The following is a 15,927-nucleotide window of genomic DNA, read 5'->3' as shown; positions in this document are numbered from 1 at the left end:
TGTTTTATTTATTGCTTTATCTTTGTTATACGCTTTATCTCCTTAAGTTTATTTAATTCTGCCTGGATTAACTTTTCTTCCTGCTGTTGCAGTTCACGCGTTCTTCGTGCTTCTTCAGTAGGGTGTTCATCTTCTGATTCACACTTGCCCGGATTGAGCAAGCCTTGCGACATTTCTGTTAAAGCCATTTGCTGCTTTTCGTCAATAGTCGTCTTTACTAACATATTCTACAACAACTGGGTCGAAGTTTTGCTCATTCGTGATGGCTTGCTCCTGATGGACCATTTGATTCTTCAGGTGAAGGTAATCGTCGACTGCTGGATTGTCACTGATGCCTTCGTATGGTACCTACCATTTTGTCTAGCGATATATGTTGGTGGGGTTTATCCATCCGTTCCAGTAAATTCGTTACTGACGGTTTGCCAGCTCGCCGAAGTGTAAGATTTATCAGATCTTGCGTGATCCATTCGTTTTTCAGCTCCTCAAGCTCGCAGTCTTTGATCCAGATGTTTTCCGAAGTGGCTGTAGCTTTGCCCGTCGGTGGTTACCGGGAATTTAGCATCTTTGTTTTTCTTAATATCGCTCTTGACGATCGAGTCGCTAACATTTGATGTATTTGATGTAGGAACGGCAAAGTTCATCCTTTGTTTGCCTTAGTTCACGCAGCGATATTTTCGATTTGATCGGTTTCTTTTCCTCGCGGAACAGCTCTATACTGGGTTTGTCCGCGAATAAGCTACCAATACGTTCGTCTTGTCGCTATTCTACGAGAAATTGGTCAACATCCGAAATATCAATGTGTCTATGCGCGATATGTGCTTTTGTATGTGCGTTTATCGAACTATGTCTTACAAACTCATTGTATTATTTGATCGAACCAGCTGGTGTTTTCAAAAACAAATAAACACGAATAAATGACAAAGGCACCAGCTCTGTGTTCACAGAGACACCATCTATAACCTATTTCCTTAAAAAAATGCGCCTAAAACAAAATTTGCATTCCAAGGATTACCTTGAAAAAGAAAAACATTTTTACTATTCGGTTGCAATATTTCAACATCGAATTTTTATTGAAATAAAATAAAGAAAAACAAATGTAAAATTATTCCAATCCTTTGGTATCGTGCGCAGTGGATGTGTCAAATATTTGATATAGAAAAACCAAGGTTACTAGGTCTTGTGTCAAACATTTTGTCTTCAAGAAAAGTAAAGAAAACAACAACCATATCCGAGCAAAGATCGATACAGCACCAGTGGAAAATGAGAAATTTTACTTTCAATAGAGGAGTTTCCTGTTAAAGTGATGTTATATTGGATTTCTAGCACAAGTCACACCACATTGGATTGAGAGGTTTGTTAGCTTTATGTATTTTCATATTTCATGTGATAAAAGTGTATTGAAAGCAACCTACACAAAACATACATGTAGCTAGTAAGCATAGGCAGTTGTTCTGGCTTGTTTCAAACAAATACATTCTTTCTAGCAAACATTGCTAATAAGATGATCTGGTAGAAAGCATTGGCAGAAGTAGGAGACATAAAATGGAAAGCGAAAAATTATTGATGGCCGCTGGTGTGACAGCGGCAGTCGTTGTTGGAGCATTTGTCTTTTGGGGACCGTCGGGTGAGGACTCTTATCGCTTATCACGATTGCAGTCAGTATAATAACAAGCGGCTGCCTTCCCTCTTGCAGGTTCTTCCAAACTTCGTCAGCGTCGTGGCCAGATTGCGGGACTGCATAATTTCGGAAAAACGTGCTTTCTTAACACCCTGCTGCAGGCGCTGGCTGCATGTCCGCAGTTTATTGCCTGGCTGCAACTGCACAACACAAAGGACAAGAAAAGCTTAGTATCGTCGCTGCAGAACGTGCTGGAAGTGGTGAATGGAACGCATCCGACGTTGCGCGGTGATCCGTACGCTCCCGGTGCCGTCATACGAGCGTTACATGCCCTTGGGTGGGTTATATCGCCCGAGGAACACGATGCCCACGAGCTGCTGCTGGTAATGCTCAGCTCACTGGAGGAGGAAGTTTCGAAACCGCGCAAAATAGGCTGTTTGTCCGATGCGCTTGATGATGTTGCTGGTGGTTATGTTGGTGAGATGGGATTTCATGCCATTCCGGCACGCCCGTCAAGCGCGATGCTGTCCGACTTTTGCAACGCAGAGTACGACGAATCGACTAATCTGATGCGTTATACACGCTCGGAAGCGCACACACCCGATTCACCACACTCCGTGTGCACTGAGAATGAGGAACAGTCGCAGGAGAGTTCGTTGGTAGAGTTTGGGGCTTCACCTACACACACCATCGGCGTTGCATTTTCCGCAGCTTCCGGTCGACGGTTTGGCAGCCGGCAACCAGCAGTGATGCGGCCCACACCGATGCATGATCAAGGTGCGGTTGGTGATGGGGGCAATCATTTCGCTGGTAAGCGGCATTCGGCTTCCTATCGCTCGCTAGAAAGGTTAAATCGTGGCCCGGGCCGGGTGTCTGTTTGGGGCGATAAGCAACAGGCGCAAATTCCACATCCGTTCCGGGGCGGGATGGGTAGTCAGCTGTGTTGTGGTGGATGTGGCCACAAATCAACGGTGCGATATGACAAGTTTGACAGCATTACGCTGCCACTGCCGGAAACGGCGGCACCCGGGCTCGGTATCGGCAACTTACTCTCGGATTTCATTCAGCCGGAATCGTTGGATGCGGTGCAGTGTGATGCCTGCCACGAAATTACCACGCACACAAAGACACTCACATTTAGCAAGCTGCCCGCCTGTCTCTGTATTCACATTTCCCGCACCACCTGGCATGCGAGCGGCCACGTGCACAAGCGTATGGACAGTGTGCACTTTCCAGAGACTCTCTCGATGGCACCATACAGCTTTGTGCAGCCGGGACTAAACAGCAACATCAGTACGCCCTGGGGATCGACCACGTCACTGTATTCGGCCGGACTGATGGCTAGCATGGGACAGCATGAATCTAACACGGGCAGTGGATTAGATGCGATCGGTGGCAGTGTCAACAGTGGAATTGAACCATCTGGTTCAATGAGCTTTGGATCGTACACCTTCGGCGCTATGTTTCCGCGCAATTTATACCGCTTGCTGGCCGTTATTGTGCATTCTGGCGAGGCCAATGCGGGCCATTTCGTTACATACCGACGTGGTGCACTACGCAACTCTTACAAGTAAGTACTGTGCCCATCCACCAACCAACCAAGTGTGTGTGTATTAATCCGGAGTCTTTTTGTTTTCGCTGCTTTTTTAGATGGTATTACACGTCGGACACGGTCGTGCGTGAGGTTCCTATCGAGGAGGTGCTTAACAGCTCTGCCTACATGCTTTTCTACGATCGGGGTTCCTCGTCGAAATATCCTTAAGACGTACAAAACTACCCTCCCCCGGACGAATATTTGGTTCATCGTAACTGTTTCTTTTCTTTCCCGCCCCATGTGGGTAAATTGCATCTGGCGCAAATGTGATGTACAGCACTTAAGTTAAGCTACATACGCAAGTTACTGTTAGATGAATATGCGTTCTTCTGGGCGGGGAAAACTTAACAATTTGTTGTGCACATTCAATGTTTCGTGTAGCATCTTAACATAGCTTTCCTCGGGTTTAGCTTGGTAGATACCGAAACGAAATGTTGTGACAGTGTCACTGTGGCAATGAAAAAAGGCGTGTGGAAAATACTCCATTTGTTGTTGATGTCGTTACGCTTCAGTAGCAGAAGGGACATGTTGTTGAAGAGATGACCAGCGAAACCAGTACATTTTAGAATCACAAACGCGTGAAAAGCATGACATTAAACCCGTTTTGCTTTCTACTACATCGAGAAAAAACACATCCCCATATTGATAGGCACCTAGCTTCAATCAAACATCGTTGTAAGTGTTACTAATTTTAAGCGTAAATACGGCAAATACGTTTTAAATAGTGTACATGTTACATGTAAGCTAGCAATGCAACATATTTTTCAGCTCAACCATGTCGTATCCGTAGGCGTAATTTTCCCATAATGAATTAATCGGTACAATATGTATCTGGTAACGTGTTATTGTGTACGTTTAATGAATTTTGTTCTTTAAGAAGCTTAGTTCTTGTAAACGATTTTTTTTCGATTCGATTCGATTCGATTCTAACTTTTCGAAGCAAACGTTAAATCATACCAATGCTATGTGCATTTTAAGCAAACAGCGATTGATTACACGTGCGTATTTTTTTCGCGTTACTCCATGGAAAAGCTTACTACAGTTTAAGTTAAAATGCGACATCAGGGCTTTATGAAGTACAGTAAATTTCGTTGGCTAATCCTTTAAGCCAAAGATAAACTAAACTCTTACTAGAAAAGGATGAACTATTTCCATATTATAATCGTAGCAGTGCGATGTGCAGCTAGATGCCGATGTATTGAGATTCTACTTCAAAAGCAGAATAAACAAAGCTGAAGATGTATTTTTTCGAAATAAATTCTTAAACCACAACAATCTTGCATCTTCATTCATCGTACTACTACTTCTGCTCAAGACCTCTTGTAAAACATTCGACAGAAAAATGGTAGCAAGTAGCAGGAACGTTGAGAAAATGGCGTATCAAATAATAAATGAACCAAATGACAGCGCGTAACGTTTCTTTTACGGCCGCCCAGTGGTGGATCAAGCCCCTTGGTGGCCATAGGCGGAGTGGTAGTTGGGGCGCCTTATTTCACAAAGGTTGAGGAAGAGTTATATCGAAAAAAAGTAGTGGAATTTAATTCCCTTTCGTCCTTCGAACATTACAAATGTTCTAACTTCTGATAACAAGTGAGTATCTTCTATTACATTAGTACAAGATCTGCTATTACGCTCAATGATAACATGAGAGAGCGGAAGAGCAATGCACGCTGGAAGGGAAGTAATGTGATCTCTTTGTTTTGGATGCTCTCCTATAATCAGAAATCGGCAAATGGTTCGTTTGTATGGAATTTCGTTCTCGCTCTGGAAGGTGTCATGCAAAGCGTGGGCATCGACATCCGGTGCACGATTTTTACCCGTTCTCTTAATTTCCTAAATTTTGCGGTTGACAACGATATATGCGGTTGGGGCGGCCCGGTGTCATGATGGTAGCGGCGTCGGTCTTCACACGAACGGACCGGACCAAAATCCGGGCCAATCCCCCGTAGCAAGGACTGACTATCCGGCTACGTGGTAATATAAGTCGATACGGCCAGGCCGTTCTAACGAAAAAAAAACCATATCTGCGGCAGTGTGCGAGGCGTACACCCGGCTGAAATGTGAGACCGGTAGGGTTGGATTGAGGATTAATGCGACGAAGACAAAGTACTTGTTTGCCGGGAGGTTCTGATCGGAAGCAGAGTATCAGTTAAAGGTGACGATTTTGCGGTTTTAGAGGTGTTCTGCTACCTTGGTACGATCGTAACTACGTAACACTGATACGTCCGGTGCTCCTCTACCGGTACGAGTCCTGGACTATGCTGACGGACGCAAAAGACCATCTTGGGCGGTTTGTGCGAGCAGGGCGTGTGGAGAAGAAGAATGAACCACGAGCTCGCTGATCTGTTTGGCGGAGCTGATATCCTGACGGTAGTCAAAGCCGGAAGGATACGAAGGTTGGGGCACGCATGCCCTACCAGGAAGTGACCTGTTCGGCACGAGGCGTAGAGGAGCTTAGCGAGTTCGTTGGTTCGATCCTCTTTCGCAGATGGGATGCAGCCGTGGATCGAGTTTCCGGGAAGCGGATTGGCAACCGGGCAATGTCACCACGACGTGCTCGACCCTGAGCAGACCAAGAAGCAGAAAAATAGAGTATCTAATGTAAGAGTATTTTGGGCGGTACATTGGGGGCGGCCGGGTGGCATTATAGTAGCAGCGCCGGTATTCACACGAACGGACCGGACTAAAATCCCATTCGGACCAATCCCCCGCACGCTGTATTGACTATCCAGTTACGTGGGTAAATAAGTATAATAGGCCAGAAATGGCAGGCCTCTAGACCTTTTGAGGTTGTGTCGATGAGGAAGAAGAATGTAGGAGTTTAAAGTTTCTCGTATCAGTTGACAGGAAGCTCGAGAGAGATGAAGGATCAGCAAACCTAAACCCAACCAACCTTGGGAATCCTCGAACGACACCACATCTAGAGATGAGAATAATCACTCTTTTCAATGATTTGAATCGGAGTCAAAGAGTGGGTTTAAAGATTTGAAACCTTTACTCACTCTTTTGAGATTCATTAAAAAATATTACACTGCATTTATGTTTTTACCACTCTTTTGCGTTTATACTCACTCTCACTCTCTGTGCCGACTAGAAACTCACTCAGGAGTGAGTAAAACTGTTTTATCACTCTTTGGATTATAATCACTCTGTACGAGTGAGTAAAAGAGTATTATCACTCTTTGGATTATAATCACTCTGTAAGAGTGAGTTAAAGAGTATTATCACTCTTTTGGGATTGTAAGCACCGAGGATGAGTGAGAAAACGTCCAGTAAACGTAGGAAGGGTATCCCCAGGCGGGCGGTGAATAAAATCCAAAGAGAGTGATAAAACACGTTTTCTCACTCATCCTCGGTGCTTACAATCCCAAAAGAGTGATAATACTCTTTTACTCACTCGTACAGAGTGATTATAATCCAAAGAGTGATAAAACAGTTTTACTCACTCCTGAGTGAGTTTCTAGTCGGCACAGAGAGTAAGAGTGAGTATAAACGCAAAAGAGTGGTTAAGGGAGTCATAAAAACTCTTCGTGCTGATTTATATTCATTCGCTCTCTAGAAGGTTTCAAATCACTCACTCACTCTTACTCAACGTGCACATCTCTAACCACATCTTCCATTCATCGCTCAAAGCTCAAAGCAAGTTTTGCTGAATAATTTGGAGTGATTTATTACGAATTACTTAAACCGGGAGTAACCATCGTGGGGGAACGATATCGAACGCAGTTGATTGGATTGAGCCGAGCATTACCGGGAACAACTTATCTGGAGATGTTAAAATGGGATGCTTTACCACACCCACCGTACACTCCGGATGTTGCACCGATGGACAATCACTTGTTCCAGGTCGATGGCCGGTGGAATTCAGGGCTTATGAGAAGATCCAGAACTGGCTGAATGCGTGGTCGAAAGACGCATCCTTTTATAGAAAAGGAATCCGCAAGTAACCGGAAGGATGGCAGAATGCAATAAGTAGCAATGGGCAATACTTCAATTAACCCATGTGCTGTAGATAAAAACATCAAAATTAACAAAACAAAACAAAAAAAAACAAACCGGTCGGTGCTTTTTTTTTTGCGGACCTAAACACAAGAATTCCGCAAGGTTCGTTTGGTGCATTGGCAATGAAACAAAAACACTGTGATTGGAAGCCGCATGCTTCTTGGGCGACTGTACCCCACAATTCCCGATTCGATTGTGTCTACACCGGGACGGCATCGGGAGGCCTCTCTCCAAGGGAAGCGAGAACTACCCGAAGGAACGATCAATACGTTCGACCAGTCGAAAACAGGATCAAAAACCAAAGCAAAGGAAAGGGGGGCGGGGGGGGGGGGGGGGGAAACAACAGCAAAAACCCACGGAACAACCTATAAAACCGAAGAGGCTAGCATTCGAATTTGTGCGCAGCCCTATTTAGTAAAAGTAAAAGGCACCCCACCATACGTCGTTAAGAACAAAGTCTGTCCGGAGCGTCCCTGTATGCCCTTCCTTTGCGCACCTCCTAGCCGGCCGACCCGAAGCAGCACGTTGCGATCTCTCCCGTTGCCGAACGCAACCCGCGGTGACAGTTGGCCGCGATGGGTTCTCGCCCGGTCGCGGCAAACTATTTGACCTACGCTGCGCACCACCATTTTTCGGCTCATCGGCAGCTGGAATGTTTGCGCCGTACCGAAAGGGATTAAATTTTAATTGCCTCCATTAGTGTATTGACCCAAAAGGATAAGCGGAACAACACTTGCCCAAACATTTGCGCGCGCGCGCTCGCGGAATCGATGGAACGAAAGTAAACAGTGCGGACGCTCCGTACCGATCGCCGCCCTAACCGATGTGTGTGTGCGCGAAATCGAAGGAAAGCAAAAGACAGCAACAAAACGATTTTTTTGTTGCTTGTTTTTTTTTTTTTTTTTGTTTGGTCCGAAAGAGGATCGACATGTGGATCGGGATCGATCGGATGAAGGTGGGAGGAAAAGCACGAGACGCGAGAGTTGAAGGTTGGAGGGACGGGACTGTATGGTGGGAAAAGAGGAGGGATCAAAGGGGTGGATGAAGAGGGGGAGAGAGAGAGAGCGGTGGTGGATTGGTGAGGTTTGGGGTGTGATCGAAAAAATAAAGACAGTCGGCCGGCTGCTCGAATGGATCAGTTTAAATTTTGCTATCCACGAGGGAAGCTCCAATCTTGGGAGCGCGTGCGTGTACACGGTTTTCGGCATTTTGTTTTTCAAAAAAACAAACACACCAAAAAAAAAAACCAACGGATCTGCGGAAACGTTTCGAGCGTTCGTGTTTGGGATTTTTCTTCGGCAGCTTCTGGTGCAAAGCCTTGCTCTAGCGATCTGACTTTGAGTGGAAATTGTGCTTTAATTTACATTCGTGATTTGCCGCTCGTTCGCGGTTAGTGTGTCGTGTAAAGTTCGTGCAATAACGGCAGAGAGAAAGAATTGTGTGGCACAGAACATTTGACTGCCTTAGATCGTAAGTGTTTGGTGTGGCCAGAGCACAGAGGTAGGAACCGATTTCGGTGTTGCTTTTAGTCATTTTACCCTTCTTTACTGCCAAACGAATTGCTTCCGTGCGCCCAACCAACGACATGAGTTGCATCCGATTGTAGGCGGCGTTGGGTGTCGCGCGCTAACGCATCAAAACCGCGGTCTGCAATCAATCAAATTCTAACGGACAACCAGTAACAAATGCGTGGAAAGTTTGGAAATCGACTCCTGCGGCATGCTCGCGCAAAATGTGTGCCAAGTGGTGGCGGAAAGCGATGAATAATTTTGGGAAGCCTAATCTTAACTGTAAACGCTTGCTTGACCGGAGTTTTTGGTCAGGTTTTGGGACGTAGAATCTCGAGTAGCTTTCGAAGCACCTGTGAGGATTTTATTTCCACCAATGGGGGGAGGGGAGTATCAGCTATACCCAATCAATCACAGGTTGTGGGATCTTCGACAACCATCTCCAAATCCTCTCCAGGCGTTGGAAAGACTATCTGACTTAGTGAAGAGTTGTAAGCCAGATAAAGCTACTCCTGAGCTGGACAGGGTCGTCAGTAAACTCGCGCACTGATAGGCGGCATCTCTCAGGCTCTAACAGACTTCTGGATAAGCAGGTCCTACGTTTGAGATCTGAACCCAGCTCAGACATGCAGTTAGCGAGTGCCATCACCTATCACTGTTGCAGGATCACGTGCTACTCTGTCCTATTCTAGACAAGCTCATCTATCTGTCTAATGTATCTCCTAGACGAATATCACCTTACGGTTGCTGTCTTGTGAGATTTGAGATGGTGTAGCCATGGTTGAAGCCACTGGCAGCAGCAAAAGATGCACCGCTTAGCGACTGCTCCACAAATTGGATCGATTGATCGATGGCAGAGTCATTAGGTAGTCATCCGCTGGCTGATAATCATTTCACCGGAGGACACACATGCAGTCGATCAACCTGCACGCGCTGCTACTCCCTCGTTTGATTCTCTCTCTCTCGCTCTTCTTCACTGCTCACTCGTTCCAACTTCCGTCCACCTCCCAAAGCCACGCCATGTTCGGTGTCGCCTTGTGCGCGGTGTGCGTATTCTACGACTTCGAAGGTAACCGGAGCGGCGGACAGCTAGGCGGTTGATTAAAATGTACCGAGCGTAATGACACCGACCCTGTTTCGGTGGTTTTAACTAACATTAACCATTGCGCACCCTCGCCCAACGCATTCCAGCGGGCGGGCCACGTTGATAGCCAGCAGCGCGGTGGTACTATCCGCCGTATTAGCGATGCATGATGATAAACGTACGGCAGTGTACGCCCAGCACCTCATAAATACCCGCCCGTTGCTTACCGCCCGCCGGGAAGGGTGCTAGACCCGGGACCCGGGGACATCGACAAATCGTGACACGTGCGGCCGTTTATTTTAAAACCCATTTCCCCGCTACAGTTTTGTGCAAGACACTTTCGTTGTCTGTAAAGAGGTGGGAGGGAGGGGGGGGAAAGGGGGGGGGGGGGGTTTGGGTGTGTTTTCCGATTGTTGGTCAACCTTAATTGTTTCTCAAAGTGGTATCCGATCTGTATGTTGACGAGTTTGGTTGGAGTTGGTCCGACTCCTCTGGAATTCTCGTGGAGTTGGGGAGTTCTTGACTTGATCTTCTTCTTCTTCCTTATCGGCATAACAACCTCAAGAGGTCTATAGGTCTGCCATTTCTGGCTTTCTTTGACTTTATTCACGCCTAGTCGGATGGTCAGTCCTGCGGACGGAGGTTTGATCCGGATGGGATTTTGGACCGGTCCGGGCTGTGTGAAGCCTTGGAAGCTTCGCCACCAATCTACCAATTTCTACAGGACGTTCTGACGTGAGTGACGTAGCGCGAGATTGGTGATACAACATTATAAGGTATTTTCCAATATTTCGCAAATGTCACCGATGGTCATCCGTTGGACGTTGAAATAACAAAAAATAGTGCTCTTCAGTGACTCATTCTCACACTCGTGCGCAAATAATGCAAATTTTGTTGGCACACCGTCGATGTGCACTTGTACACAGGCTAATCCATCCTGAGATGTGTCATCCTTGAAAGGCGCGTCGTAGAAGAATGTTAATCACCGGATGCGAGGCACCGAGGGGTTTGAAACAAATGCTCCATTTGTTAGAAACATATGTGCTGCCTCAATGCCTCACGCACGCCCGTCATCGCTGTCGTCCGTTTTTTTTTTTATTGCACCGCCCTGTGCCTGGAGCGAAATCAGCGGCACAACCTGCACGTCCACCGGACCGGTGCCGGACACTTCAGCAGGGGCACGCGTGTAGGCAGGCGTTTTGTAAGGTGACGAACTGCAGCGGATGTGCAGGTTTGGGTTGCAAATAGAATGAAAGTGACAGCAGTTCGTGCTCGGCTGCGCCAGCTTCGGGTTGCCACCTTCGGCTTTGACGGGGGTTTTTTTTATGGTTCCTATGCGTAACGCCCAATTACTCACGGCGCCGCTGCTTGATGACCGGGCACGATCGGTGCGCGGTGATTAATTTCTCTTCCGTGCGCGGCCAAAAGCTACCCAAATGTCAAGCCGTTCAATAATATCCAAACGAGCAGTCTTCCAATGAGGGTTTCAACATGATCCGATTAGCGGAACATTGGTCGGGGTTTGGGGTCACCGACTGTTGAAACGAAGCGTATTCTAGACGGGCGAAGACCTTACTGTAAATCTGGCAGGAACAGCGCAAAACGTCATTCCTCCGATCCCAACCCACCGGAGGCACCGTACAAAGTACTATAAGCAGATGCAAATTCGTGGAGAGATTAAAAAAATTTACATTTCCCTTACATCAGCTAGCGGCCTGTGACGCGTGAAAGCGCACATATTTTGCGTTCATTGATCCGAGGCATTGACATTTTTCAAAAAATATTATTACATAGTGGTGCGTTTCTGCGTGGTCTTAAACCGGCGTACTGTGTTCTGTCATCCCCGTGGCCTGCACAGAAGTTAGGTTTTTTGGTATTTTGACACGGCGGGCACTATGCGCGATAGGAATGTACGCGATGGGTGTTAAGATTTCGGGTCCCCATAAGCATTTTATGGGGCGAAAGCGAATGTAGGTCTGTCTTAAAAATCGATATCGAACCATAAAAGAAAAGAACCCCGAGCGGGCCCGAGGGAAAGGAGACCTAACACGAGCAAATTTGTATGGTAATGGGCCGCCCCAACTCCATGCCCTGCCGTGCCGTTTGCGATGCTTGTTTCGCGGGGGGATATTATTTGTCTTTTAGATTAAATACACACAAACGTGCGCGAAACGCTGGACCCCAAGACTCTGCTCGATTCGGTGCTGGTCTTGCGGTTTTCGAGAGGGGGGTAGGGGGTTGTTGTAGAATCTCGCCCGCCGGCATAATATGTTACCGCCTGCCCGGTGATCAGCAGATGAGATCATTGTCGGGATAGATCTTGGGTCGTGATATGGGCGTGAAAGGTGCCAGCTTTTACGGGGCACTGCTTTGTACGTGAGGCTCGTCATCACTTCGCATCTATTTTAAAAGTTATTAGTTTTATCGTGTTTTCCGTTATCGATTACCGCTGACAGCCACCGTGTTCGCACGGTTTGCTGGGGATCGGCGTGGGACGGGGGTTTTCTGCGTCCGGACAAGTCGCATAATTTATAGAAGAAAGGATCGCGTGTTCTGAGTTAGGCAGCGTGCGGCGAAAGTGGGCCAACGGTTTTGGGAGCCCACCAACAGGTTTGCGTATCACAGATTCACGTCCAAGTTGGCAAGAGGATTGCACAACTTACGCTACATTCCAAGAGTCCAATTTGAAGAACTCCTCTTGAGGTAACTCTCCGGACATATCTTATCTAGATATTGTGTTCTGAGTTGGACAGTACGCAGTTAGAGTTAGATCTCGTGTTCTGAGTTAGATAGCTATTGCAAGGAATCAAAGAATGGCGTGCGACTAAAGCGGGCCAATGGGCTAGCAACAGGTTAGCGTATGATTGATTGATTTGATATGATGTAAAAGTTAGTTGGACGATTGCACAACTTACGCTACGCTAGAGCCTCAGCCTTTTTCTACTATTTGGACATCATTCCAAGAGTCAAATTTGAAGATCTCCTCTTCAGGAGATCCGGATATATCTTACCTAGATATTGTGTTCTAAGTTAAAAAGTTCACAGTTTGAGTTAGATGTCGGTGATCTAGAAGTTAGACATCTATTGCAAGGTACAACTTACGCTACGCTAGAGCCTCAGACATTTTCTTCTATTTGTACATCATTCCAAGAGCCAAATTTGAAGATCTCCACTTGAGGAACACCTCCGGATATATCTTATCCAGATACTTCTGGGTTCTGAGTTAGAAAGTTCACAGTTAAAGATAGGTTTCGAGTTCTAAGTTAGATAACTATTGCGTGGAATCAAAGCTTGAATTGCGGGGAAAGTGGGCCAACGGTTTGGGAGTCCTCCAGCAGGTTTGTATATGATAGATTCACGTCTGAGTTGGCTGGATGATAGTCAAACATACGCTACACGAGAGCCTCAGACATTTTCTTCTATTAGAACATCATTCCAAGAGTCAAATTTAAAGATCTCCTCTTGAGGAACACCTCCGGATATATCTTATCTAGACATTGGTAAGAATGTGTGTCACACACTCCTAGAACATCTAGCCATTCCAGATCTCCAACGAACAGGTATTTGCGATCGTGTGGCTATTAAATGTCAGCCTATGTAATCAATCGCTGCTAAGCATTGTCAGTCGCTGTCAAACTATAAACGGTGCACACTGTCAGCACAGATAAACGCTTCTATCCCGAATCGAGACCAAATGATCCGTCAAAATCCTTCACACAAAGCTGTCAAGTGCAATTCTCAACTTGCTCCCGCGTCGGGTGAGGCTTGCGCATTTCCTCGTTCTTGGGGTGTTTTTTTTTCGCTGCTGCTGCTTATCTGTCTGTTCCCTTTCCGTCCAATGCCATTCGCGCTTCTCGGTAACCGGACCCGTACCCGGAGCGTTCTGGCACCCAAAGCAAACGCCAAAACCGGGCACATTAAAAATGCTGAAAACCGATGGCTGTGGTTGTCAATAGTTTTTTTTTTTGTTTAAACCAGTTCCATACCAATAGCACCGCTGTCAGCGTCATCACTTTTGTGGGACCCCAGGTATTCAAGATGGAAATGTCACACGGGCCGGGCCCCACTGAGTCTTTCGAACCGTTGGGGCGCCTTGTTGGCGGAAGGGAAGGGTTGCGATCGACCAAGATCCTGATCCTGTTTTCGTGCTGCTTCCGCGGTTCCCAACTGCTCCCCACTATCCCGAGCGATCTTATCCCAACGCCGGCGGTAACCTTATCGCATACGTTCGGAGGTGCTCTTCGAAATGCAATACAGCGCCGCAGAATGCGTTTAATGCCAAATGTTATATTGTTCTTGATTCCGGCACGGCGGCAGAACCATTCTCCTCACCTTTGGCGCTCGTGGGCCGTCGCGACATGGTCCCGGGGAGGTGCCGCACGTTAACAGGTGAGTTCTGTGTGACTCCTCATAATTGCGTTTGCCCCTTCCCACACGGTTATGGATGGAGGGTATAAGACCATAAAACAAGAATATGCCAACTAAAACGAATTAAAGCGATCGCGCTTGTAAGATACTGGCGGCAGATATGGGCCCAGCCCGCGTACTTCCCGTGAGGAGGGGATTGTGCGGAACTCGGCGGAACTTAAGAACAAACAGCACAAAACAGTCAAGTGGCTTATCGAGGGTGGTACATCGAAAGCGCTTGGAAGTGTATTATACGTTTTGTTCCCGCATGTCGTCATGCCATTCGGAAGATATCCGGAGCAGTGTCGCGATACGCTTTCTCATTCATATTTACCCTCGACGGGTCTTGTAGCTTTCATCACCCCTTTTGACACCCACGCGGACCAGTCCCTTCGCGATTATTCGACCGTAAATGTTAAGGGTACTAAAAGCCATTAGACGTCCTCCGATCGAATTCCCCAAACGATCGTCACCGCCCCGCCGCTGATGATGGTCCACGTTCGGTCAGATCTGGACTACCGCTCGTGGATGAAACAGGCGAAGGCAAACAATCATTTAATATTTAAATTACCATCCGACCGGGTGTACCCCGCCCCACCCAGTGCGCAACGCTTCCCGATTGTTTTTACCCTTCTGCCACGCCACGGTACGAAAATGGACATGACATATTGGATTTGATTGTTGTCGTTATTAAGGCACATTTGACAGTAAATGAAGCTGAGGATTGATTTCGTCCCCTTGGTGTGTGTGTGTGTGCGTTTTTCTTTCTTCTTTTGCGTGAAAGATCACATAATTAGCATAAATCGTGATCGCTCCTCAGCACGCAATCCCATCTGGACGCTGCGCCGCACGGGGGTGACTTTATAATCTAATATTATAATAATACCCCTCAGAGAGCTGAACCATCGGGAGACAAATGGGTTTGTCGCGGCATAACGGTGTGCGTGCGCAGCCTCTTCCTGCTCCGTGCGGTCGGGACGTCTCCGTGGTTGGGGCAACGGATCCGCACGCTAAGCAAGATTGATACACAAACTGACCTTGGTATTTGGGTTACCGACCTTTCAGGAATTTACGATCCTGCGCGAATCGCGATGTGGGCAAAGCGCTGCAGCACCTCGGTGCAGCCGAATTTTCGGACCGTGCCGTGGCTGAACTTTATCGAACGCTGATTGACAGATCGAGCGGCGGCTGATCCAGCGTGCATCCTTACAAAACCCCAAATAAAGGAGATCTCGCTGACGATCACCGCATTGTCCTTAACATTTACGTACAATGCGATTATTGATCGATGTCATGCTGACATATGCGATAGTGTTGCGGTTTGTTCGCATCGTGCCGCACGTCTTAGCCGCACTGCTGTCCGGACATCCAAGAATCCGTTCCAACAGAACCGCCTGATGCCCGACTGGGTTCTTTTTTCCCTCCTGCTCGTGTTCCCCGTCCGGTCCGGTACGTTCTGAAGCGCTGTCCTTGTCCGGTTCTGCTTGGAAGCGCTTTGCGGTAGGCGAGGAACCTGCTATCTCGGCGACAAGTTGTCAGCAGCACGAAGGGATTGACATTTTGCGCTATTGATTAATTGTTGCATTAATTGGCTCGACCGTGCCAAACACTCCGGACCGAAAATGGATCGCCCAGGTGCGTTGCTCCAGATATCGCATGTCGGTGGAAGTCCTCCTTCGCGCCCTGTGCGCGGGATGCCTTTCGAATTCTGGCC

General features: G+C 47.2%; 1 protein-coding gene across 1 annotated transcript; it reads left to right on the top strand.

The window, feature by feature from the left end:
* Positions 1–1,542: 1,542 nt before the first annotated feature.
* Positions 1,543–3,380, top strand: LOC128710084 (ubiquitin carboxyl-terminal hydrolase 30 homolog). Its single transcript, XM_053805127.1, has 3 exons — positions 1,543–1,624; positions 1,694–3,188; positions 3,269–3,380. Exons 1-3 carry the CDS (start codon positions 1,543–1,545, stop codon positions 3,378–3,380), a joined length of 1,689 nt encoding a protein of 562 aa, XP_053661102.1.
* Positions 3,381–15,927: the final 12,547 nt, after the last annotated feature.

The sequence above is a fragment of the Anopheles marshallii genome, chromosome X (genome assembly GCF_943734725.1).
Source record: "Anopheles marshallii chromosome X, idAnoMarsDA_429_01, whole genome shotgun sequence".
In the NCBI taxonomy this organism is placed as follows: domain Eukaryota; kingdom Metazoa; phylum Arthropoda; class Insecta; order Diptera; family Culicidae; genus Anopheles; species Anopheles marshallii.
This window is presented reverse-complemented; position numbering and strand designations above follow the sequence as displayed.

Bases quoted from the DNA above. Each gene is read 5' to 3' on its own strand.
- LOC128710084 (XM_053805127.1), top strand. From the start codon at position 1,543: ATGGAAAGCGAAAAATTATTGATGGCCGCTGGTGTGACAGCGGCAGTC. The intron at 1,625-1,693 runs GTGAGGACTCTT...TCCCTCTTGCAG, and splicing joins TGTCTTTTGGGGACCGTCGG to GTTCTTCCAAACTTCGTCAG. The intron at 3,189-3,268 runs GTAAGTACTGTG...CTGCTTTTTTAG, and splicing joins GCACTACGCAACTCTTACAA to ATGGTATTACACGTCGGACA.